At 31.7% G+C, this 26,588-nt stretch overlaps 4 protein-coding genes and 2 non-coding genes across 6 annotated transcripts in view; 1 reads left to right on the top strand and 5 right to left on the bottom strand.

The window, feature by feature from the left end:
* The window catches only part of LOC130441921 (insulin-degrading enzyme), a 29,340-nt gene extending 26,858 nt beyond the window's left edge, over nucleotides 1-2,482 (bottom strand). The window contains exons 1-2 of the mRNA XM_056775802.1: nucleotides 2,011-2,482; nucleotides 1,906-1,950 (exon numbers count right to left, since the gene is read on the bottom strand). Of these exons, the coding sequence (XP_056631780.1) occupies nucleotides 1,906-1,950; nucleotides 2,011-2,063 (98 nt within the window). The 5' untranslated portion in view covers nucleotides 2,064-2,482. The remainder of the gene's footprint in view (nucleotides 1-1,905; nucleotides 1,951-2,010) is intronic.
* Nucleotides 2,483-2,603: 121 nt separating this feature from the next.
* On the bottom strand, nucleotides 2,604-2,676 carry Trnak-uuu (transfer RNA lysine (anticodon UUU)). Its single transcript has one exon. It is a non-coding gene; the product is annotated as a tRNA-Lys (tRNA).
* A 467-nt stretch (nucleotides 2,677-3,143) lies between these two features.
* On the bottom strand, nucleotides 3,144-3,215 carry Trnaq-cug (transfer RNA glutamine (anticodon CUG)). The gene has a single exon. It is a non-coding gene; the product is annotated as a tRNA-Gln (tRNA).
* Nucleotides 3,216-3,449: 234 nt separating this feature from the next.
* Nucleotides 3,450-13,109, top strand: LOC130441920 (protein preli-like). The gene is made up of 4 exons (XM_056775800.1): nucleotides 3,450-3,742; nucleotides 3,851-4,064; nucleotides 11,604-11,759; nucleotides 11,820-13,109. The coding sequence occupies exons 1-4, from the start codon at nucleotides 3,651-3,653 to the stop codon at nucleotides 11,985-11,987; spliced, it is 630 nt and encodes a 209-aa protein (XP_056631778.1). The 5' UTR covers nucleotides 3,450-3,650; the 3' UTR covers nucleotides 11,988-13,109.
* LOC130441919 (sulfite oxidase-like) lies at nucleotides 13,047-19,058 on the bottom strand. The gene is made up of 5 exons (XM_056775799.1): nucleotides 19,004-19,058; nucleotides 18,768-18,954; nucleotides 16,919-17,119; nucleotides 14,576-14,745; nucleotides 13,047-13,223 (listed from the first exon to the last, which is right to left on the bottom strand). Exons 1-5 carry the CDS (start codon nucleotides 19,025-19,027, stop codon nucleotides 13,098-13,100), a joined length of 708 nt encoding a protein of 235 aa, XP_056631777.1. The 5' UTR covers nucleotides 19,028-19,058; the 3' UTR covers nucleotides 13,047-13,097.
* A 2,078-nt stretch (nucleotides 19,059-21,136) lies between these two features.
* On the bottom strand, nucleotides 21,137-26,353 carry LOC130441685 (sulfite oxidase, mitochondrial-like). The gene is made up of 5 exons (XM_056775469.1): nucleotides 26,325-26,353; nucleotides 25,988-26,274; nucleotides 23,962-24,037; nucleotides 23,471-23,655; nucleotides 21,137-21,180 (listed from the first exon to the last, which is right to left on the bottom strand). Exons 1-5 carry the CDS (start codon nucleotides 26,351-26,353, stop codon nucleotides 21,137-21,139), a joined length of 621 nt encoding a protein of 206 aa, XP_056631447.1.
* Nucleotides 26,354-26,588: the final 235 nt, after the last annotated feature.

Below are 26,588 nucleotides of genomic sequence, written 5' to 3'. Positions count from 1 at the left end.
AAAAAAAAGTCAAAAGATGATTGTAACGGTACCTGAATACAGATAAGGCGAGGATTTACGAGCTGTTTTAGTCGTCAATTTTCGGTGGGATAATGACCAAGCAGGAATAATACATAAATTTAGATATTTTGTAATGATATAATGAGAATGAAAATGATTGCTATCCAAAAGGCGAGCCTGCCTTTTATAAATTGATTTTAGCATACAATTAAAAGATATATAGTTAATTAATGTTGAGTGGTAAATAAATTGGAAACTTTTTTAAAAATATCTCAAAACGAATGATTCTTGAGGTTTAGTAATGAATACAGAAAATTTTTTCACGATCGTTTGCATTTTGGAGTTCTCAAAATTATTTCAATTTTTCATGGTCATAAATCCTTCAAAAATGGTTACTTTTCATGCCTATTTAACAAAGTGAGGTGAATTTTGATATGGTTGATTAAATTTCGTGTAGTCAATATTTGACGAGTAATTGGCAACATGATAATTACGTCGTGAAGTTGGTTACGAATACAAAGTGACAGTTCTGTGTAGCCGGCATTAGATCATAACAAAAATAGAGAAGATGAACTTAGCCAAAACATAGTGCAGTTTCATTTTAATAAAATGAAAACAAACGAATCATACGGTGCATCCAAATGCTTTCAAACTGTTTAATGTTTGATATTCAGTTATCTATTAGATCATTTCCAAAACTGATCTACATCTAGTTTACATACAGATCGAGGTTCAATTATAAAAAAATTTTGCAACTAATTTACTTCCACATGAATCTGGAAATAGGTCGAGTTGTGCACTTATTATTTCTACGGAGTTCACAAAGATTCATTCTATTGAGAAATTGTTATTAGTATCAATAATATACATTATGCTGAGAGTTTGTGAAAGAAACTGAGGACACAACTCGATAAACAGCAATTTTCTTTCAATCATGAGGGTTTCTTAGGTTATAAAACGACTTGAAAAAAATTAAATACACTAGATAGATAGTAACATTTATATGGTCATGAAGGTTCGTAGAAAAAATTAAGTACACAAATTGATAGATGTAACTTTCTTACATTAATGAGAGATCGTAGACAAAATCGAATACATAACTCGATAAATAGTAACTTTCTCATAATTATGAGGGTTCGTAGAAAAAATTAAGTACACAACTCGATGGACAGTATTTTTCTTATATTAATAGGGATTATATTGAAAATTAAGTAAACAACACGATAAACAATCATATTCTTATGATTATGTGGCTTCGATGAAAAATTAAGTGACAGAACTTATATTCATTATGGTTGTAGAAAAAAATGAGGACACAATTCGAAAAACAATAAATATCTTATAATCATAAAGATTTATTAAATATTGAGTTTATAACTCGATATATAGTACTCTCTTACATTAATGAGAGATCGTAGGAAAAATTGAGTACACAACTCGATGGACACTAACTTTCTCATATTCATGATGGTTCATCGATAAACTTAAGTAGTAGATAACTCAATAAACAGTAACTTTATTATAATCAAGAATATTCGTAGAAAAAGGATAGAAGACAACTCGATAAACAATAAATTTTTTACATTCTCGTGTTTGTATATGTAGAAAAGGGATAAGAAGAAAGTTTTCATAGGATTATTGTTACGAGCAATCATGCGTGAAATTAGAAACACCCTGTATAATAAGATATCATTTTTTGTATATTCATATCTAAAAACAAGGAATTGATTCTAATAATTTTTGTTATAAAAATGTAGATTTTAAATAAAAATCAACATTTGGTGATTCAAGTAAACAATCAAAACATTAATTGTACTTGTGTATCAAAATTTTCATACAAATATTCACTTTACTATGAATGATTCCACATGTATACAATTTATATAAAAAATTGTGTATACTTACTAATTATTTGCGGCATATCTTGTTGATATATCACCTGTCAATAATCTGTAAAAATTCACGAAAATAAAAACAAACGCACTTCGAAAAAAAAACAAATATACTTACAAGACGATAAAAAAAGAAATTTTGCTGTTAACTAAACGAACTGTTCGCGCCATATTAACTGAATATTTTTTGTTACAAAAAGATGTACCGGATGACCGCTTCCAAGTGAGTTCTTATACCTATCGAAAATGTTTGACCTCTTCTGGTAGTACTAGGCAAATTTTGTATCTGATATAGATGCATCATACGTTGCAAATCTAGAATTTGGAGAGGAGAAAGCTATAAGACAGGAAACTGACATTATAATGTTAACAAGTCCGCCGACACATGAGTTTATCAACAATTTTTAACGGCTTGGGCGTTAAAAAATAACTAAATGTATATTATGGATAGTCACTCACGGGTACCGTAATTTTTTAAGAAAACGATTTGAATATCGTATTGTGTTGTGGTACGACCGAATAAATTAGTATATCAAATAGGTGTTACCCAGATACCAATACTCGTCTTGCCCTAAACCGTACTGACTGGTATCTCTGTTGCATTTTTATTGCTTATAAACTCGGCATTGAATCGTTAGATTATTTTTAATTTGTAATAATTAATGATGGTTATAATTATTTTGATAATATATAATAAAAATAAAAAAATGCCGCCCGAGCAGGGACTTGAACCCTGGACCCTTGGATTAAAAGTCCAATGCTCTACCGACTGAGCTACCCGGGCTTGTAATTAATAGTTTCAAAATCAGATATTTGTGCAAGTTAACTGGAAGATTTAGAATAAAATTTGAAATTTTTTTTAAATATAAAATCAACATTTTTAGATACACTAACTGGAAATAATATAATTTTTTCTTATGCAATTAAATTTCTATGAAATAACAAATAAAGAATTATATTTTTTAAAACGGGTGCTAGATCCAGAAAAAAGTTTACTAATAAAGATTATAGATGTTTTGATATAAATTCAGACAGACAGGGACTGTACAAAATGGTCGATTGAGCGTAATTTGAATACATTTATTATGACCTTATTGTTTCTATTCAATACCTGACATTTATTTTAATACAATATAATAGTTTGGTGGTATTAGTATAAAAATTAAATTTATTTAACGTGTGATGATATATTTTTTTTATAAACAAAATTTTTCATCATATTTTAAGAATAAGAATTTAAGAAAAAATTGAAGGTCCCACCGAGATTTGAACTCGGATCGCTGGATTCAGAGTCCAGAATGCTAACCATTACACCATAGGACCTTGACACCTTTTCCAGAGAATAACAAGAATATAAGTCGATAAGAGCATATTTAATAAAAACTATATATTTTATGAATTTTATTTATAATTTATATACAACTGTGTTCAACATATTAATTAATTCAATTCCTCTATAAATAAATAGGAATTAATTAATATATTTTAAAGAAACAATAAACCCTGTCAAAAACTGACTTTTCGTATACTGCGCATACCGATCCAGATTTTCATTATAATTTTCTCAAATTAGGTTATGTTTATCTAAATTAGACATTGTATATCGCCCAAAAATTTGATCTTTCAAAATTCTCTAATTACTTATTGTAGTATTGTCCGATAAATCGGAAATATGGATAAAAATTGTTATTCATATCCCAGAAGCTTTTAAAACGACATTCCACGAGTTAACTAATTTAGGAAATACCAAACATCGACATGCCAAAATTCTTTACTGACACTACAGTTTTCAATTACACCTGGGACCAAGTTGCACAAGGATTTTGGAAAAGATATCCAAATCCAAACAGGTATAAAATCTAATTTATATCATTTCATGCATAATTACGAAAATTTCATCACAAAGAAAGGTGTTTACTTAAAATTATTAGTCATTGATATCACAATAATCTTCGTAGTAAACATGTTTTATCTGAAGATACAGTAGAAAGAGAAGTACGTTCTGGGAAATTATTTTCCAAACGATTGTTAACTAAAACTAATAGCATTCCAAAATGGGCTGAAAGATTCATCAGTGCAAAATCAGTAAATATTGTAGAAGAAAGTATCGTAGATCCAGAAAATAAAGTTCTTACGACATACACAAGGAATTTGGGATATGTGAAAGTAATGGTAAGTACATATTATAATATTATCGACACTTTTATCCCAAATTTAGTTATTTTGATATTGAAATACTTTATAATGTGAAAAAAGTCATGCAGTGTATATTTTGGTTTTATTTAGTAAATTAAATCTTTAGCATTTTATTTTTACAACAACCTTGATGTTCATCAAGTTGGTGATGCAATGAAACACAAAAAAGTATATAGTGCAGTTACTGATCTGATTAATTCTATTAACAATAAATTAAAACGAAACTTTTCTGGCATTGAACTATAACTAATTTTTTTTATCAAAGAAATATGCGAAGTATTACTATAAAACATAATTACCGAGATCAGGTCGCTAGTATTTTTTAAATAGATGATACTAATTTAATTTTGTAATTATTTGGTTCATTAAGCTCTTTGGTTTGGTTTTATTGTGATGACATAGTTGCAAAATTACGGAATTGTGTAAAGAATTTTCTTTGAAGTATAGGAATTGAGTATCTGGTTTATCCTTTCACAAATTATTACTTTTGTTACCACAATTGAGTAATATTTAATTTATTTTGGTAAACAGTTTAGAATTATCGGACTGTGCAGTAGAATTTCTTGTTTAATCATCAAAATAGAATAAATCTATTCAACTACTGTGGAAATAACTGCAATCAAGATAAATATATTGAATTAGAGGTTATATAATATTATGTAGTATTAGAGTTGTTTTTTACAACACCTGGACATTCAGTTCCAGAGAACTATTCTATTCATCTTGGATTCAAGAAGGTTACATATTTGCTTTGACAAGATCCTTGTTCAAAATATGGTGAAACTTTCTAGAACTAGAAGAACTGTGGATTAATCTGACACAGTATCTGTACTGTTCATTTACTTTCAGACCGAATCCAATCAGGTATTATAAGGAAATTAAATCATTTTCAAAGGAAATTTTTAGTTTGAGTTATCATGGAAAGGCATCACTCTTTTGATCTGCTTCTTCAGATCTGCACTTTTCAGTTACTGTTGAACATTTAATCAGGTATTTTCTGAAAGGAAACCATTGAAGAGATGTATTTTGTTGTTGTTTGACATCAAAGTTTCAAAGAAACATTTTGGTTTGACATAGCATGGAAGGGTACCACTCCTTTATTCTCCTCTTTTCCCAAAACTTATAAAAGCATATTAATCACCATTAGTGCAATAAAACACTCTTCTGGTCATTGTAATTGCCTTGTTGATTCCTATATAATCAGGAACTCATATTAAAGAGTCTCTAATATTTTTGCCTATTTAATAATTTTTTTCCAACCTATTTATATGAAACTAGCAGTGGATGAGAAAATAATTGTTAAAAATGGTCCTGTAGGAGAGTTGTACAACTTCAACAATTTAAAAATGTTACTACTTTGATTATTGTATAGGGATTAAATGAATGTTCAAAACCGTAAAGGTGGAACAAGACACCATGCTAAGGAACAGTTTAATACAAAAAATTTTCTATTGAAAACATGAAATATAACATAAAATAAAAATTCTCCATAAGAAGCAATGTAATACATCTGTAATACAAATATTGGGATATTTGACCCAGTTGTAGATTTAGTATTCTTTCAAATCAAATATGATCGAATTTTTTGAAAATTCAATATTATAAATTTATTATTGAATTATTTACGTTATCAAAAAATGAAGCAGAATAATAAATGAACTAATGTAAAATTCATTACATTTAATATTAAAAATACTTAAATGTATAAATTCTATTAATTTATTGCTCTGTAACCTTAAAGGTCACATTTTGGGCTCTGACTAAGCTCATCATGTTAATATGTTTAAGGGGTATACAAATTTTGTATGCTTTCAATTTCCCAATGGGGCGCCACTCAATTTTTTTTTATCTAAATTGAGAAAGCTATAGAATTAGGTTGAGACATCTCTAGGAATAAAGCTACTTGTTGAAAATAAAATACGATTTATATTTGAAATTCGAAATTATATAAAAAAAACAGGTAAAAAAATTACCCGCAAAATTCATGAATTTTTGGTTTACAGAAAATAATGAAGTAAATTTTATAACAAAAAACTAATGTGAGTGGATTTGACCTTTAGCAATACCTGAGGCTCCCTACTTGTCAGGAGAATACAAATAGGACCAGTGGTTAGGAATTAAAGAAGTTCATTCCGTTAATTGTCCCGGACTAGGTAGTTCCACAAGTCAAAGTTTCATGTTAAATCCAAATTAAGGTCGTCTAAGTTTTAAACCCCAATAAAGGTCCTATATCCAAAACTAGGTCCCTTCCTTTTTAACGAAGGGAACTTTGATCTACTTCTTAACAATTTAACATCCCAGAATTTTTGAAATCGGCTGAAGGCTCCTTTAGGCCGGCTAAATCCCGCTTTTCAAAAATCTCTGGAGAAATTGATCTTAACCGCAAATATATAATTTGGAGCCAAATTAAAAAACTTATAATCAAATCCCTAATGAAAAATTCCACATCGGTTGACAGTCAAAAGGAAAATATGAATGACGACAATCTAGCCAGGTGCAACAATACCTGAATTTCAAAAGCACCAGCTGAACAACCAAAAATTAATATCCGCAAAATTTACAAAATACTGCAAGAATAACTTAATTCGTGAATAGTTAACTAGATGTTGCTCGAACCTTCTAAGGGGAAGCAACTTTGTTCTTACAAGCATCATAATTCTGCAACCAGTTATACCACGTCTGTTAAATTTCGAATAATGCTTGCTCATGTAGGTCAAGACTTAATCTCAAAAGAAAATAAAGCAAACATTCAATTTGTTTATATAAAAATTTGCTCGAGTCTTTTCTTTAAGTTTTTTTTTAGATATTTAGGCAGTGGATGATTTTTTGACCCATTACATAGATATTTCTTCCTTTTTCTTCAATTCTTTTATATTCTCTTTATATCTTTTGTGGTTTCAGACGAGGGGTCCTGTTCCTTTTGTATCCATTCCATCCACCGTCTTTTGTCATCTCAATTTCTCTGAAGTTATCTCCTTTTTATAACCTTATAGGGTGTATCAATTTTATTAATTTATTTAATGATAAAAAACTTCTTGTTTTTTCTCTGTTTTCGAAGCTATTCATTTTTTTCCAGAGATCCGAACGTTCATTTTGGATTTTATTCTTAAAATTTACTAAATCACTTCAAAAATTTCACAAATATTTGTATATGTAGGTCCCATAATTCATAGTAACTAGATCAGAACTGCTCCTTTTCAAGTCATAATCCAAGCCACGTTCTTGGGGCCCCAAAGCAATTTGTCACTTGTAAGAACTCACTAAATTATTGTGAGACATTTTATTTACATATTCTTATATACAGTATCCTTGAAAATATTTGCATAAACTTGTTAGGTCTTTACGAGTTATAAATTTTTATAATATTCCGATGAAGAATATCACAAGTGATAACTGACATATGTCAATGTCAAGGACAGAGTTAGGCCCGGTTTACATAATCCCAGTCCAGTATAGGAATAGATCATATGTTCACGCTGTTCCAGTCATTCAGAAGCTATATGGGCGAGCTGGAATGAAAAATACACCGCCAATCCAAACTGGACTGGATTTATCATTGGCGCTGAACTGGAATAATGTGGACAGGGCTTTAACAAAAGATGTACATTATATAATCAACTTCCTAACAAAAAAATGTTAAACTTGAAGTCCCTGCATAGGAAAATCTAGACACGAGCTGTCGTTCATGCGATTGATTGGCCTCGAGCGAAGAAATTAATGGCGGCTCCAAAAAGAGAAGCGCGCGAAACAGTGGTCTGTTCAAATAATTGAACAATTTTATTGACTGTTGGGACATATATTCAAATTATAGAAGTTTTATGAAGGAAATAACATTTATAGACATAAATAATGAAACTACAAAAAGAGACGAGTCAAATGCAAGTCTGGTGTGTTTAGTTTACATATTACATTGTAAATATAAATTTGAAAAAATCGATTTCTTAGAATCGATTCGATTTAAAAATCGATCTTTTTTGGAAAGAATCGCCATCCCTAGTTGTATTACGAATTCATGGGTGGAAAGTGTTAACATTAATTGATTAATTGATAATTGATTAATTGAATGACCCCTGCATAATAGTAAAAACTTAAAACGAGTTACTAATTAATTTTGAAAATAATTAACAATATCTTTTTTTTATTAAATATTTATTTAATTTGAATTATTGTATAAATTTTTATTGTTCATTTTTTTGTCTCATTTATTATTCAATAACGATGGGTATGAAACATATTATTTCCAACACTTTTTGTTATTAAAATTATATTAAGTATCACGCGATTAAAAATAATGCACATTAGTTACGTAACGCAAATGTTTATTCCATAAATGTACCTAATAATTCTTAGAAATAATATTTTTTAAAACTATTAAATTATACACTATTTACGTAATAATGTGCGAGTAATCTATCAACTAGTCTTAAGTTCACTATTTATTGACAATGTAATGGTTGCCTTTAATTTTTTCCATTATTTTTTCCTATAAAAATTTCAACAACTTTCTTTTAACTATTTCGAAATTGGCAGTAAAGTAAAATATCAATGTCGATTAGCCGATAGACTTTTCAATTCCTAGGCATTGAAGTTACTTGTTGAATTAACCATCAGACGCGCTGACAGTCAGAACACGGTAAGTTCCTGTGTTGCAAAGTTCTGGACAGAAGAATCGATTCTTCAGACCAAATATATTGATATATTGTACTGAATCGATTCAGTGAATCGATATTGTACCCTTGAAAATCGACATTCCATTTTTTATGTTTTGGTGAAAACCATAAAATTATTTACAATGAGCTCAATGTACTTATAATATTACTGTTGCCGGTTAAAAACTCGCTAGATGGATGTGTGCCCTGAGGAAACTGACCTCAGGGCATAAATAAACATTATTGTTTGCAAGCAGTTGGATCCTATATTTTACTGGTAAGAACCAAAAACACTCGTGGGATCATCTATTCCTTGTTCGTAGCCTTTTCCAATTGCCAGCCCGGTAGACTTGACAGAATGTTGTTTTGAAAAAACTTAGATATTAAGCATTGGCTACTATAAGCTATATTATCTTTTTTCTTAACGTTTTATTGTAACAAATACATTAAAAAATGATTGTATTAATTCCCTGAACTATAAAATTTCTGATTTTTCTGATAACAGATCCCAGAAATTGTTTATTATGGTTTTTTTCTTGTTTTCCATGAAATGGATTTATATTTACATCGTAAATAAAAATCGATTTTTTAGAAATCGATCTTTTAGCCTCAGATTGTTTATGAATCGATTCATCAGGTTATGGTTAGAATCGATTTAAAAATCGATCTGTTTTGGAAAGAATCGCCATCCCTAGTTATATTACGAATTCATGTGTGGAAGGTGTTTACATTCAAAATCTACAGCTTGTACAAGTTTGCATTTGCTTCCCACTTTGCAACTTTTCACATACATAATAACATAACCTCCAAACCTATTCTGTCGCCTCAATTCCAAACATTTCCGCAAGTATTTTTGAATCTGGACGATTTCGAAAAAAATATAATATGTAACACGACACTTAAGTCTCTTTTTGACACTCGTAAGGCTTTTTAATCTCCAGCTTCGTGACAAAAAGTATGACGCTAATGCATTGATACATAAATAACTATTAAAGCACCAGATACAAATTACGAAGATAACTAAACGTTTTTTACATATATACATACAACAATTGTGAAAAAAAGTCATATTGAAAATAATTTTGTTAACAACGTCTATCCCAAAAATATGGAGGGGAGAATAAGCGTCAACATGCGCAAACATACTAATGTCGTAACCTGCCATTTTGATCTTAGTTTCGGCGACAAATTTGAAAATACGGTAATCAGTAGGCTTACGACGTTACTCTTGAGCTTTTATAAAAATTGTGTGAAAAAACGGAAAATGACATATGTGACACCTATAAACTAAAACTACATAATCGACCAAAATGTCGAAAAGACGAGCACGTTGCTCCAGAAAATAATCTTCTAAGCCGAATCTATCGTATCAAATGTAACAACAAACAGAACAGCGTTGCCAGTTCATACATACCTTTTCAACCTAAAATTATAAACATTGGATATTGGCATTACTTATTTTAGCACTACTTTATGAGAACAACAACAAAATACCAACACTTAACAATGCTTTAACTCACGCAAAGATCAAAATAGAGGCCTCTAGGCGTCCTTCAAAATTTGGATTCGCACTCGTCTAAGCTTATTCTCCCCTCCATATTTTTACTCAATCCTCCCAAAAGTTATTACGAACGTAATAAGAACAAATTTTAACTATAATATGAAAATTTTATGTATTGAAACAATTATTTTTGAAATATTATTCGACTCATTTAAAGATTATGATAAATCATATATAAATCTCCACCCCAGTGTAGATACTTATCAATTAAGGAATCATTTTAATAGAAATATTAGGGTTTCTACTTAAGTTTTGAGATATGGCAACATTGATATGAATATGTCAAATCTGACATTGTTATTATAAAGTTTGACATATTTATTGGTGAACGTACCCAGAACGTGTTACCATACGAGTGATATTTGAGTTGTTTACAGATACTTAAAGTATTTATCTTGGTCGAAAAATTGAATCGCGAATATTTTAGTTTGATGATTTTGTGGATTGAACCAACAACAAATTGTCGATCAACTTTCTTCATCTTTTGGTCATGAAGCTCCATCTCGATGAATTTTGTGAAGGTCGTCCAAAATCGGCTGTTGCGCCAGAAAACATCCATGCTGTGCGTAAACTGATATCAAAAGGTCGTTGTATGAGATAATGTGAGATTGAGGCATACCTGGGCATTAGTTTCAATTATATACATTCGACTGAATGTCTCTTTCAAGACCAAATCCAACAAAAGTTGTTCGCGCACGAAGCACTTCGAAGCAAATGATCTCCTGTTTTTTCGGAATAACTAGACATGTCATAACCGTTCCATTTGAGCAACGTAGAACGATCAATTCTATATGGTACACCAGCATTTATTTGCTAGTAATCAGGAAAACCAATACCAGAGGACGAATCATTTTTCATCATAACAATGCGAGCTCTCACACATCAGTACCAACTAAAACGTTTTTGAACAATAAAAATATCGATTTGATGGGTCATCCGCCGTACTTTCCTGGACAGCCAATGATTTTTTCTTATTCCCGAAGATTAAAAACAAATTGCGAGGTTAACGATTTTCTACACTTGAAGAAGCGGTTGATGTGGTCAAATCACATGTTTTGGAGGCAATTGGTTCGAACTCGAATGCAAAAGTGCGTTAATTGGAAGTATTTTGCAAAACAATAAAGCCACTTCCAATTATGAATCTTTGTCTTTCTCAAAACTTAAGTAGCAACCTTTTTATCTCGAAAACTAAGCGATATATCGAAAAATTTCATTCTCCATTTTCGACTTATTTTGGATCGATTTAAAAAATGACACGTGCTTCATAAAAAAGCGAATGGTACTTCAATTTAATTTCTCTTTAAGAGTGTTACGGAAAAAGTGATATATAAGGAGAGCGAAGATCATCCGGATAAGACCGTGGCTTTGAGGTACGCTTGGATTGATTCTCAAGTGAGAGGTTTCAGCAAAGCTATTTGTGCATTTGGATACGAACGTTTCAAGAAAAATTGTCACAAAATGGTAAGTAAGTATATACGACGATTTTCTGAAGTGTCTTGTGTACTAAATTTTTTGGCACAGGTTGGCGGATTCAATTACGTATTGGCAAATTTATACCCGCAACAAAATGCCATAGCTTCGAGTTACTCGACGGCTAAAGCGACGGCGAAACTGAAAAGTGCCGCCAAAAATGCGTCGGAATTGGCAAAAGCAAAAGCCGCCCCAATTTACGCTACTCTCCATCAATAGAAGTAAATAAAACTAATGTATTGGTGTATAAAATTGTTTTTTTTTATTACAAACCGTGGAAACAATTAATTTATGTTATTGTTACTATAAACATTTATACTTTCATTTATAAGAATAGATTAAATGGACAATTAACTTGGATTCCGGTAGTTTCAGCATTTTTTAAAGGTGTTTGTATATTTTTACATAGATAAACCTCATAGAAGTTATAATTTAGAAGTTATTCTACCACTTTTGTATTTATTAAAGGAATCAATGAATTATTTTTATTCTTTTTCATAAAATCGAAAAAGGAAAAATAGATCTACAACTTTCGTATTCATACTTTTTTAACATAACCTCAAAACTCATGTGAAAAATTGAAATAACCAAGTTGTTAACGGCAAAAAAACGGTATATATCGATTTCCAGCAAAAATTAAAAGTCCTTTGAAAAAAAATATATGACAAAGTTGTAGGGAATAAAAAGATCTGCAACTTTTGTATTCACACTTTTTTCACATAACCTCAAAATTTATATGAAAACTTGAAATCACCAAGTTTTTAAGGGTAAAAAATGGTTTATATCGATTTCCAGCAAAAACTACAAGATCTATGGAAAAAAGTGAATGGCAAAGTTGTAGGTAATAAAGTGATCTGCAACTTTTGTGCTTACAGTTTTTTCACATAACCTCAAAACTCATGTGAAAAATTGAAATAACCAAGTTTTTAACGGCAAAAAAACTGTTTATATCGATTTCCATCAAAAATTAAAAGTCCATTGAAAAAAAATACATGACAAAGTTGTAGAGAATAGAAAGATCTGCAACTTTTGTATTCACACTTTTTTCTCATAATCTCAAAATTTATGTGAAATATAGTGGTCAATTATTTTTTAAATGTATTACACTCATAAACAAAATCACTTTTTATCCTTACTGTTCTTTAGAAGCTTTTGACTTTCAAATAACAAAAAAATCTCATGATTTTACATTTTTTTCTAATCTTGAAAAATTTTTTAATCGACATTTTTCTATTCAAAACTCTAAAATTCCATCTTAATCAACAAATAAAATACGAATAACAGTTTGTAGTTATATTTAGTTAAATAAACAATAAATTTATGTTTTTTTTATTTTACGTTTACCCGGATTTTGTGGAAAGCAGTACAGGCGACCCCTCTAATATTATAAATGTGTTCCCAACTTTCCGGTTGTACATTGCACGAAGAATCTACAGCTTTTACCCACAAATCAACCTAAAACACAAATAGTATTCACAACTTGTCGCTTAGAGACGACTATTTTGTGTTTGAAATTTAATTTCCACGACCGTTGATGGTATTCATTACAGTACCTGATCCTTCCTGATTAATAACCGGCTCGAAGGACCAGGAAGTATAATTGTGTTTTGAAAATGTGTAAAATAACGTTTTCGACTTGATAAGATAACTAGCTTGAAGAACCAAACATTTCAATTTGTCTTGTAAAATGTCAAAGTTTAAGAAAATAAAACATTTCCTTCGAGTTTATCTCATTTATAACTGGCTCGAAAGACCAGACAATAAATTGTAAGTAAGTAGTAAGAAAATTTGAGAAAAGAAAACATTTCCTTCGAGTTTATCTGGTTAATAACCGGCTCGAAGCACCAGGTTCTATAATTGTTTTGTAAAGTGTGAAAATTTGGGAAAAGAAAACATTTCCTTCTAGGCTAGCTGTTTAAATAACTGGCTGGAAAGACCAGGCAATAAATTGGGTTGTACACGTGATACATTTTAAGAAAAGACAACATTTTCTTTGAGTTTATCTGGATAATAACCGGCTCGAAGGGCCAAACAGTGTAGCAAAATGTAAAAAAGCGAGAGAAGAAAACATTTACTTCTACGCTAGCTGGTTAAATAATCGGCTTGAAGGACCATATACTGATTGTCTCATAAAATGTTTAAATTTGAGGGAAAAACATTTTAAATGAACATTTCCTTTTAGTCTACCTGTTTAATAAGCGATTTGAAGAATCAGATAGTTCAATTGTGTTGTAAAGTATGAAAAATGAAGGAAATAAAACATTTTCTTCGAGTCTACCTGGTTAATAACCGGCTCGAAGGACAAGACAGTTTAATTGTGTTGTGAAAAGAGAAAAAAAAACATTTTCAATAAGTGTTGCCAAAGTTTAATTGTAATTATACAAAAAAGAAGCAATTAGTCAAAATCACTAATATATTTTGTGAAATTGAGTAAAATAGGATTTTTATGGAATAAAATCATAGACAAGTGCGTGAAATTACGATTGATTGGTCAAAGGCAGTTTAAAAAGTGATATTTTAATTGATTTTAAAATTTACAAACGACCAAGACACTTGAATTTTATTTAAATAAATAAAAGTATATAAGCGTATAAGTAGATTAAAATTTTTAAAAATCATATATAAATTTGGACTTTTATTCAATACCACTCACTATATTGATACTTATAGTTCTTGTCCTTCGAGCCGGATATGAAGGCTCGAAGGACCAGAAAGTGTAACTGTAAGTATAAATTATTTAATTGAAAAGTCTTACTACTACCACGACGATGGCTTGCCTATTTTAGATATATTTAAAAAGTACTTACGCAGTTTTTTCCATTTGTTGGTACATCGACCTGCCAAAGAGTCCAAGTAAAATGATACGGAACCGGATCTTTTCCGGCATCGGTTATTTTGGCGGGCATCCAAGTTTTTCCTTTATTTATACTAACTTCCACTCTCGCAATTTTGTTACCGCCTCCTGAGAATGCGAAACCTACCACGAAAAAACGAATCGACATAGTGACTCAAATAATTTCATTGTTTTCGTACAAAGAGCGTATACTATTAGTATACAATTGCACAATCTGGTCCTTCGAGCCAGGTATTAACCAGAAACGCTCAAAGGAGCAGACTTTTAGTGTTGATGTGATTGTAGTATAAATATTAACAAACAGACTCAAAAATCCCAACTTCGCGCTTTAAAAAAGAAGACATACAAGGTCTCAATGTAGGTAGGAGGAATTGGGAAAAAGATTTTTTCAACTATGTGTAATTTGATGCGACAAAGTGAACGCAAGAATCACTACATTTTGCCCGCTTGGAGCTTTTTAAAATATCCAAACAAAAGTTGTTCAGGATGCTCAGAAATTCATTCAGTCATTAAATAAGGTTATTTGAAAAATTGTGTAACTCCCTCTTTTCACCGCCCACAGATACCATGCTAAAAATAAGGGGGAAATTATATTTTAAACGCCACATTTGCTTTTGTAAAAACTTGAGAAACTTAAGTTTCTGATTATCTGTAAAGTGTGAAAATTTTTGAAAAATCATTTTAAATGTAAATTTCGTTCTAATCCCTCTTGTTCACAACCGGCTCGAAGGACCAAACAGTTAAATTGTATGGTAAAGTGTTTAAATTCATGAAAATAAAATAGTTTATTTCAGCCTACCTCCCTAAAAACCAGCTCCAATGACCAGATAGTGTCACTGTTTAGGGAAGAATTGAAAAATAAAACGTTTCCAATAAAAATTTTCCTTCTAGACCCCTTTGTTAACCGGCTCGAAGGACCAAACAGTGTAATTGTGTTGTAAAGTGTGTAAATTTGTGAAAAGAAAACCTTTCCTTCGAGCCTAGTTGGTTATTAACCGGCTCGAAGGACCAGATAGTGTCTTTCAGTTGAGAAAATGTAAAAAAAAACATTTTCAATAAAATTTTTTTTTAGTCTTCATTATTCATAATCGACTCGAAGGACCAAACATTTTCATTGTGTAGTAAAGTTTGTGAATTTGTAAAAAGAAAACATTTTCGAGCTTACTTCGTTAATAACTGGCTCCAATGATCAGATACTGTCACTGTTTAGGGAAGAATTGAAAAAAAAACGTTTCCAATAAAAATTTCCCTTCTAGACCCCTTTGTTAACCGGCTCGAAGGACCAAACAGTGTAATTGTGTTGTAAAGTGTGTAAATTTGTGAAAAGAAAACCTTTCCTTCGAGCCTAGCTGGTCATTAACCGGCTCGAAGGACCAGATAGTATCTTTGAGTTGAGAAAATGTAAAAAAACGTTTTCAATAAAATTTTTTTCTAGTCTCCATTACTGATAACCGGGACCAGCTCGAAGGACCAAATAATTCAATGGTGTGGTAAAGTGTAAATTTGTGGAAAAATGTATTTTCTCCAAACCTACCTGTGGTAATTGTCAGTATCATGATCGTTTAGGCAGATGTAATTTTGTTTTTCTGACACATTTTCCATAAATGATAAAACTGAATATCGTTTGTTGATAAAAGGGTGTAAACATAAATTCCCCCTATTTTTAAACATATAATCCAATGGCGTTCACGAAAAATGGAGTTACTATTAAAACACACACACAGCTTAATTCGGATAAAAATTTTAGCAGTCTGTATAATTTTCTTGAAATTTTTTCCAATGATATGGAAAGCTTCATGATTTATTGGGATGAAATTTTTCAATTTTTCAAAAAATTGTCTAAATAAAAACTACACCCCTTCATTCAAGGCAATTTGAATTACGAGGGGGGCAAATTCGGATGTAACAAACGACTGAAAATATTTCAACTCAAATGTACTCTTGAAAAATTCCTGTACACAAATAAAGGAAAAATATAACCAGCTATAGAACTTCCTTGAACAAATATGGAGGAAAAAAGTGGAGTGAATTTTATTGCAGAAAAACATAATAATTATTTTAAAAAATTTAACACTTTCACCTACCTTCAAATTTTGAAAGCTTACACAGTTTATGGTGGCATTAAAGTGTTGAATTAAATTGTCATATAACCAACCAACCAACATTAACATGGGGAAAATCATTGTATAGTATAGTACAGAAGAAAATATATAGAGAAGAAATAAAGCAAGAATCTGAAAAAATCAACTTTGCATGGCTTTTCTTAAAAGAAAATATGATAAAATGAGAAACTTACCTTTTACTGTAATCTTCCCGCCGGTTGGCGATACAGTTTCTCCATGAGCAGGCGAAAATATAGCAGATATTACAGGTAATTCCTGTACGGGTGATAAAGAGGTGTAATCGACATTTTCGAGTGTAACGTACGGACCAAAATATATATAAAGTTTTTTATGCCAATGCGCCTGACATTCTTCTTTTCGAACTTCGATTTTTTCTTAAAACAATAATATATACTCCATATAACTAATCACCAACCCTTTTCATAGTGGGATTGTGGCAAAATTGAACACCAAAGTGTACTAATTTTAATATATTTCCGAACTTTCGAATACTTATGTATTCATCGTCTGTGAATTAATTAGTTAAGAATTGTGGCATTTAAAATGTCGTTGTTTCTTTTGAAAAACATTCCATTCATCAATTTCAAAAATCAATATTCAAGCGTCAAGCTTGATAGGAATATCAGGGTTATTAATTATGGTTGTTATAGAAATGATTAATTTTCATTTGTTAAATTATGAATGACATTAAGTTTTATAGGTTAAGTCGTTATGAGTAAAGCTGAATTTCATAGGCTGGGTAAGGTTAGTTGGTTGTTAATGGCGTTGAATTTTTATAGAATTTGTTTCTTCAAAATATAAAAGATATGCATAAATAACACTGAGATTTTTTAAATCGGTTTTCTTATTAATGCATTGATCAATTTGGGCAATATATGTTGTTTCTAAAAATAGACGTTTTTTGTAGTTTTTCTCAATTGTTACAACTTCAGCAGATTCATAATATTATGTCCTTCATGAAAAACTTGTGTAGCTAAAAAAAACCTATCAAGATATAATTTGCTATCGCTTTTGTGAGAGGTTATCCGATCGATGAGCGACCCCCAGTGGCAGGGCAGGATTAAGCTAGTGGCTTGGGGGGGACTATAGCCCCGGGCCCCAGGTCCAAGAGGGCCCCATCATTTGGAAATCATTCTGTATTTTTTGATGTGTTGATACCACAAATCTAACGTATTGATATTATTTTGTGAATTTTTCCGGGTTTCCGAATTCCTTAAGGGGGCCCCGTCATTATTTTAGCCCCGGGCCTTATAAATCTTAATCCGGCCCTGCCCATTGGCCAATGTACTTCTTGTCACAATTTAATATATAATATGAAATTTCTTGTTTAAATTATGACAAGAAGTACATTGGTTAGTCGAAGAGGTCACTCATCGATCGGAAAACCTCTCACAAAAGCGATAGCAAATTATATCTTAATAGGTTTTCATTAGTTTCACAAGTCTTTCATGAAGGACATAATATTATGAATCTGCCAAAGTTTTGACAACTGAGAAAACTACAAAACACGTCTATTGTTAGAAACAACATATATTGCCCAAAATGATCAATGTATTAATAGGAAAAGTGATTAAAATAACTTTAGTTTAATCTATGCGTATCTTGTAGATTCGGAGAAAACAAATTCTATAAGAGAAATTCAACGCCATCGTCAACCAAATAACCTTAACTAACCGATTTCTATAACAACCATATTCAATAACTTTAATATTTCTATGAAGCGTCAATTTGAATATTACTTTTTGTAAATCGACGAATTTAATGTTTTTTCAAAGAAATAACGACATTTAAAACGTCGCAATTAACTAATTAATGTATAGTTTTATTCATATTTTTTATATTGTACTTGACTATAATTTCAGTCTCAGACGATGAATGCATACGTATTTGAAAGCCCGGAAATATATTAGAGTTAATACACTTAGTGTTCAATTTTGCCACAATCCCACTACGAAAACACTCATAATCTAGATGACAAAGATTTCGTTCGAATTCATAATTAAAATATATTAGGAGCCATACCTATTTGTTTTACCGATTTTGCACCTATCACTCCAGGTACTATGACCCTCAATGGGAACCCGTGATCAGGATGAAGTTTTTTTCCGTTCATCTCCCATGCTAACATCACGTTATTTTTAGGATTTAACACTCTGTGTATTGGAAGACCTGTTATGTACGGCCCTCCAACTGACATGCCACTAGTAAACTATTGAAAAAAAAGTAGCATTGGGATTTTTTTTACGAAAATATTATACCTGTAAATGTTCTAGTCCTTCCATACTTTCGTCATAGCCGGCTGCTTTTAGAACGTCAATGAGCAGTACTCCGGTCCAAGTTGCGTTGCCTACACCATTAATTTCCCATTTTACACCTTGCGTGTCCTTTTTCAACTAAAACATACCCAAAAAATATCGTCACAAAACTATTACACTGAAAAAGTAATTCACATTTTCTCACAGTCGTAATCTTGGAATAATTGGAATTTTTAACAAAATCTTGCTTAGTATCACTACCAGAATTTTTGAAAAAACGCGCGAAAAGTTTAGGCATTGACCAAATTCGGTTTTTAATGTACATATGAGCGAGAAGGATGTACCAGTGCCTGTTGCGCAATGCTTCATTATTTGTTTTTTAGCAATTCAGGGATATATAGATGATGTTCTGCTTTCCGAAAAGGCCTAGAAGGAGTGGCATACCTGCTGTCAGTGCGGTAGGAAACCTCATTTTGAGAGATCGATGCAATATAGCTGAAGAACTGGACATCAGCGTAGGTAGTTTTGAGGAAATAATTCAGGAACAGCTCGGTTACGGCAAAATCTCAGCTAGATAAGTGCCATGAATTCTGAAGTTTGTGCAGAAATTTACATGTTGGGTAGTTTGCACGCGTCTTCTGAAGAAGAAGGATAAAATTTGTTGCACCAGACGTAACTTGGGTCCACCACCATATATCGAAGAGTAAACCCGCGTCTATGGAGTGGAGGAAGAAAGACGAAGGCTCGCCATTTAAAGCGAAGGCTACACCGTCAGAGAGGACCGTGTTTGGGACATGAGAGGAGTAATTGCGGTTGATTTCCTCACTGAGTAATAAACTGTAAACACTAAAAAAACGGCAAAACTTGTTAACAGATCAAAACGACGCAATATTCCAATCCGTAGCTGCAAGATAACATCAGACCGCATACAGCTCCGGTTACGATGGAAACGTTGAACGAATTGGGTTGGGAGACACTCGAATACCACAGATGCACTTGGCAAGATGCAATTATAAAGCAATTTCAAGGTAGAACCCTTCTTGTGTAACAAGCTGACAGATTTTTACGAAGCGTGCATCCGAAAACTTCTAGAGAGGTGGCAAAAGTGTGTAGAGAGAGACGAAGACTATTTAGAAAGACTAAAATGTTTCAGGTCTATAACTTTATAATAAAATTTTTTATAGCAAAATGCCGATTTATTTTTGAACCATTCTCGTGAAATTTTATCGTGATATTTAAAATGGATCAATCTACAACACGTGACTGCGTTAGGTCGGCCATTTTTCCTGGGTGGCAATCAAAAGATCTATTCTCCGTTTGTTGACGTGCGTAATTTGTGTTTTAATTGCGACTTTTGTGTTTTTCGCATCGTTCGTTCTCATTATTTATGCCTTTTTATTTTGTTTTTAATAAAATAAAAGTTTTCGACTAAAAAATTATGAAGTTTCAGTTTAAAAGCCTGACAAGTTGGAGAACTCATAAAAATTGGTCGAGTGAATTTGATAATTGGCAGGTTATATGACTTTTTTAAATATATTTCCAATTATGGAAACATGAAATCTGTATTTGAATCTGTAATTTACATTTATACATACTTATTCATCATTTTACCTTTTCAAAACTCTACCCAAGTATTTTTTCTGACTTCCGAATTCAAATGTTCTCCTCTGTTGGTAAAAATGGCAAGTAATTGGATAAGCGATAAGTTATCTAGCTCAGCACGTGATGAACAATTAACCACACAACAATAATGAGCCATTTTTGAATAAATTTGCCTGAGATTAAGGATTTTGAAATGAAATAATCGACAATGTTTACAAATGCAACAAGTACTCGAATGATATTGTGTGCCACCCAGTAAAAATGGCTGAACTGTTAATGACGTCATTCTGGAATGGTCCGTGAACATACAATTAAAAATCTAACCTCAACATTTGTGAATAAATATTTAAATTTAATTATTAATTGAAATATTTCAATTAATACTCACAAATTCGGTCATTTCTTGTCTTCTTAAACCCCCGCATTGCAGGGAAAGCGTTCTAGTTATTCGCGGTAGTTTTTTCAAATCGTCTAAAGTAAATGTTTTCGAGCCTTTTCCTTCTACTTCTATTGTTAGTTTATAATCTTCTTCTTTTATATAAGGAACGGGTAAATGGTTTCGTACGTAAAATATTTCACTGGAAAAATAGATGTTTTACACGATATATATACCCGGTGAATAAAAAATAGGATATAGAAATAAAAAATGATTAAATGTTATATTATTTATAACCAAGTCGCTAATCAAGAGTTACATCAATTTTAAAACAAACATATATAGATTGTACAACATTAAAGTTGATACACGTCATCAATGACGTATTAGTTTTTAAAATTGGTATTAATATTTCCTTTCCTTTAATTTGAACTTAAATTATCCCTAAAAATTTTCTTTTAGTAACGAATAATCACAATAATACTGAGGTTTACGTAAAATTCTCTAAATTTCATTCACTTTATTATGACCTCCAAATAATATCATGTATAATACATTTGGTATTCGATAATTTAATAACATCTAAAATCGTCACAAGCAATACTGCAAAGCGATGACGATGATACAGAGACAAGGTGCACTAAAAATCGCCAGCTCCTACCGATCTGCACAGGCTGTCCTAGTGGTGACGGATATAATCATCGTGGACCTCCTGGCTATCGAGGATGCGGCAACCATTGAACGCACGAACGATATAGAAGAACCGAAAAGAAGTTCGGAGATGTGAACTTCCACATTATCAAGCTTCTGACGGGACAAGGCTACTGCCGACGGTATCTCCATAAAATGGAGAAATTACAAACACTTGAGTGTACGTATTGTGAACACGACTCAGATGATGCCGAACACACATTCTTCGCTTGTAATCACTAGAGGGGTTTGAAATGTGGAGTAGAGAAGACTGTCGGCAACATAAATCCTGATAATATCGTCGAGGTGGTGCTGCACAAGGTAGAATGGTGGCAACTGGTGGTACCTACATCGAAATAATTCCGTAGGCGGCTGCCTGATATGAAGAAACATTCACGGACAGATCCCCCAACGAAAAATAAAAACTTAATAGTTCACGGTTGGACGGAGATTACAGAAGATGGCGGTTTAGTGAATAGGCTACGGGAGTCCCACATATCCAAAGTGAATAATTTCGTCATAATCAGGCCTCAAATGTGTACATGTTATTACATGTATACATACAATTTGTATGATGTCAAAACTCAATATAACCTCATTATTTTACATTTTCCCTGATCTCTCTACAACTTTTAAAGTCTGGCAACACGTTTAACCTCATATTCGGTCTATGACGTGTATTAATTCTTATAGAGTAAGACCTAAAAGTGATGTTTCAATAAGAGTGCTCAAAACATGTGGTATTTCATTGATACAGCATCTAATTTCGACTTTCAATGCTTCGATGGATGCAGACTATTGGCATAAACCTGTGATATTTCAAACGGATCAATCTACAACACGTGACTGCGTTAGGTCGGCCATTTTTCTTTTGTGGCAAAAAAACTATTCTCCGTTTGTTAACGTGCGTATTTTGTGTTTTAATTGTGCCTTTTGTGTTTTTCGCATTGTTCTTTGTCATTATTTCGATAAAATGAATCGAAATGAATATTATCTGACCTTAAACGGTGACTTTATATAAAACCCCACAGCCTAAAGGCGTTAAATCGCAAGAGTGTGGAGATCAATTCCAATTATCAAACCGGAAGATGACACGACCAATTATTCAATAAATCAGCAGGTAGCTCTAGGATCCAATTGAAGAATTCTTTTCACTGTTAATGGTCTACTGGCAGAAGTTGTTGAGTCAATTGGATTTTGTAGGGATGCAACTGCAAATCTCTAGCCATAATTCGGTGAAAAGTGCCTGTTGAAATTTCCAATTTTTTTGTTCTGAACCACCTCTAAGAGCCTGTATCGAGTGTTTCACAACAATAACCGAAACCAGTACTTTCGAATTTTTTGATGATTCCCTCTTCCAAATGTCAACTTCCGATCTGTCACGTCATAATCATATGACATTATGACTGTCAAACATGACGCGCAATCAAATCTTTCTCTCTTATTGAAACACCCTTATATATAGACATTGTTAAAACTAATTGACGTTAAATTTTAGCTTAAAACAGTATTGAGGTAGTTAAAAATGTAGTACTTGGGGGTATAGTAGTTTTCCGCTAAAAGGGCTGCTTTCACTCCTCCATTAAAAGGTCGTTCGGAGATAGGTATCAACCTCGGATCCCTCTGCGGTTCGTGTTCGAAAACGCTGCCAGGACCGTCGGCAGCAAAACAAACATTCTTTGGTACTACCGATGACGGTTTCAAATTGCCTTAAAATGGTCAATGTAAATGATAAAAATGTAATCACAGATTTTTGGCAATCGCATAATGCTTCAAATGTCAAATAGAATGCCATAAATTACCTATTCGGTACTTTTCTAACACACTAAAGACACTATCGACTTGATGTTGGGTGTATACAGCCCAATACGGTTCCAATGCTCCCCCAGCAGCTATCATAAGAGTGTCCTCACCGCCGGGATGGTGCTTAACATAATCTGTGACATCGTAAACGCCTTGTTTGTACGACACCCAAATTCTTGTTTCTCTAGAAATATTGTGGAGGTAAAAGAAAAACAAAGATAATTTGTAAAAAGTTTCATAAAAACGTTTTTTCTCTTCTTATTTCAACATAACTACTGCAAATAGTTTATCAATGATCATTTTAACGCGAAATATTGAGAGAAGAAGAAGAAAAATAAAAAGTTTCAAGTCAGTAGTTGAAAATATCTAATTAAAGTAATAGAATGAATGTTCGTGTGACCTGAAAGTTAAAATTTGGAATGTATTTCATAAAACAAAAGTTGTTACTATCGATCAATTATTTTTTCTCATTTTTGAATAATTAGCTTACTTTGTTTTATGTTGAGCGAGTTGATCCTTTGTGTAGTCAGGTAAACCATTTTTATATACTCCCACGAGAATATTGTCTAAAATAAATGTAATCCTAATAAAAAAATATATCAACTTTAAAATAAAGAAATACTATTGGAAATTTTCTTGGATTAAATGATTTTATACATATATTATAGTTTTGTAGCCTACAAGTCAATGCGTATATAAATGGAACAAGTTAATTATTTTTTGACATCTATTTTTCAAGACATTTAATTTTACTTAGAGAAAAAATAATATTTAAATTTAGTTATTAACAATTTTACTGAAATTTTCAAGATTAAAATATTCAAAAAAGACTATTACTTCATTCTTCTTGGTGGTATTGCTTTCGTGTGTGTGTGTGTATCAAAATGTATTAAATTCGTGAAAAAAGGTACACTACCACTAAAAAGTTTTTGCTTATCCCATAATCCATTCATTAAATCTCAAAATAATACACTTAAACAAATTTCTTTTTCATATTGTCAAACTAAGATCGGAACGATGTCTTACAAATAAAAAATGATAGTGTCCTTTATTTGTTTATTTTATACAAGCGCATGTTTGTATCTTGTCAGTGAGTTTAACAAGTTAAAACTTGAAAAGTATTGGCTGATTAGTTTATTATTCTTCAACTGTAAACCATTTCTTTGGTGTTTATGATTGTAGTTTAATCCCAGTTAGCCCTATATGATGCGAGAATTTTCTGTGGCTTATACTTTTCAAACCAAGAAATCTTTTTATAAAGATCGTCCATGAATTGTTTTCGTTCTTGTAAATTTAGACTCACAGCCTCAGAGATAGCAGCTCATATCAATGAATCTAGGGTACTTCTACAGTGGAAAAGACATTGAGAGAAGCCTGCGTTTTTGGAAGGGTGCCAGTAAAAAAAACTTTTTTAAGACTTAAGAGGCTAAAGAACATAAAAATTGGATGCATGAAGAGTGGAAAAGAGTGATGAGTCAAATTTAGACGTTTTTGGGTCTAAGATAGGAGTGTTAGTACGCAGATCAAAGAAAGATCGAGTATGAGTAATGTGTAATCCCGGCTGTAAAATAAAGCGGACACTCGATGATGGTTTGGGGATATTATGGAAGAAGGGTGACTGGAGACCTGGTGATAATTTATCTTTCAACATGACAACGATCCCAAGCATTCCTCGAAGCTATGCAAAGAGTATTTGAAAGAATTAGGAAGGAAGAATGTTCTGGAAGTAATAGTTTGGCTGTCCCAGTCGTCCGACCTCAGCCTGATTGAATTGTTGTAGGACAAATTGGATAGAGAAGTAGGAAAGTACTGTCCTACTTCCACTTCACTTCTTTGGAATATCTTAAAAAATGAATGGAACCAAATAGACGACGATTATTTGTCGAAATTGTTACAATGAATTTCAAAATTGTGTACCAAAATAATAAAAGCAAAAGAGGGTTAAAAATATCTTACAGTTAAAGACTGTAGCTTTATAATTCCTATTTTTATATCTATATATTTTCTGTAAAATATAAATAACAAAATGAATTGTATTGTTGTTTATAACGGAAACTATAGGGTGGGCAAAAACTTTTGACCGGTGTGTCATTTCTAATGCAATTCGCAAGACAAAATGCAAAGTGGCACGCACTTTGACGTAAAATTGGCTCAATTTTCATGAACATTGCCAACGAATTTGCGAACAGTGCTTGCACATGCGCCTTTCCACCATTTTTTAAATTTTTGAGTTAAGTTTAATTGGGTCGTCGTTTTGATTTAATATGAATACAAAAATTAACCATGAATTCTCCAAAAACAGTATCTCAATTTATTTGAAATCAAAATGCGAGATATGACCAATCGACCTAAAACGCATGTGTCGTGCACTACACGAAATACAACATCTTGGAGCTTGCAACATCTATAGACCGTGTCAGCGCGATTATTAGCCTTGAATTGCATTATAAATGTAAACATTGTTTCTCATATGTCAAGCGGTGTTTTCACAGAAATGTACCCTTAAAATTACTCACTTTTGTTAATTAGATAAGTGACAGATCCAACAAGGACTCCTCCTACAATGAGTTTCTTCAAGATCGAAGTCTGGTTCGATTTCGCTTTGTTAGAATAAAATTTTTTAAAATAACCGTTAGCAAAATCGTGGATGTTTGTATTCTCATAACTGGGTAATTTTTGTCCACACAATGAACTAAATTTGTTAGGATAATTATTCGCACAAGAATTTTTATGGTTAATATTCAAGTAAGTAAAATTTTGAGTACAATTTGTACGTTTGCATACGCGAAATTGTGTTATGACCCTAAAATAAACAGTAATCCAAACTTGAACGTATTAAATGTAATAACTTACCTTCTAAAAGCAACCTTACAAAAATCCATTATTTAAAAAAAATATATGACGTTTTGAAAACGTCTCCCATATACTTTTTAAACATTATGAAAACGGAAGTCTAGATTTTTAATTTAATTTTATAAGGGCTCATTTTTAGAAGTATGTGTGATTAGACAAAAATACCTAATATTAATTAATGTATTAATAATTTCGAAATCATTTCTTGTGGACAAGGAACATAGAATAGTGTAAAAACTAACTTAATATCATGAAAAAAACTCA

The sequence above is a fragment of the Diorhabda sublineata genome, chromosome 3 (genome assembly GCF_026230105.1).
Source record: "Diorhabda sublineata isolate icDioSubl1.1 chromosome 3, icDioSubl1.1, whole genome shotgun sequence".
Lineage (NCBI taxonomy): Eukaryota > Metazoa > Arthropoda > Insecta > Coleoptera > Chrysomelidae > Diorhabda > Diorhabda sublineata.
The sequence above is the reverse complement of the archived record's forward strand: the minus strand, read 5'-3'. Positions and strand labels throughout refer to the sequence as shown.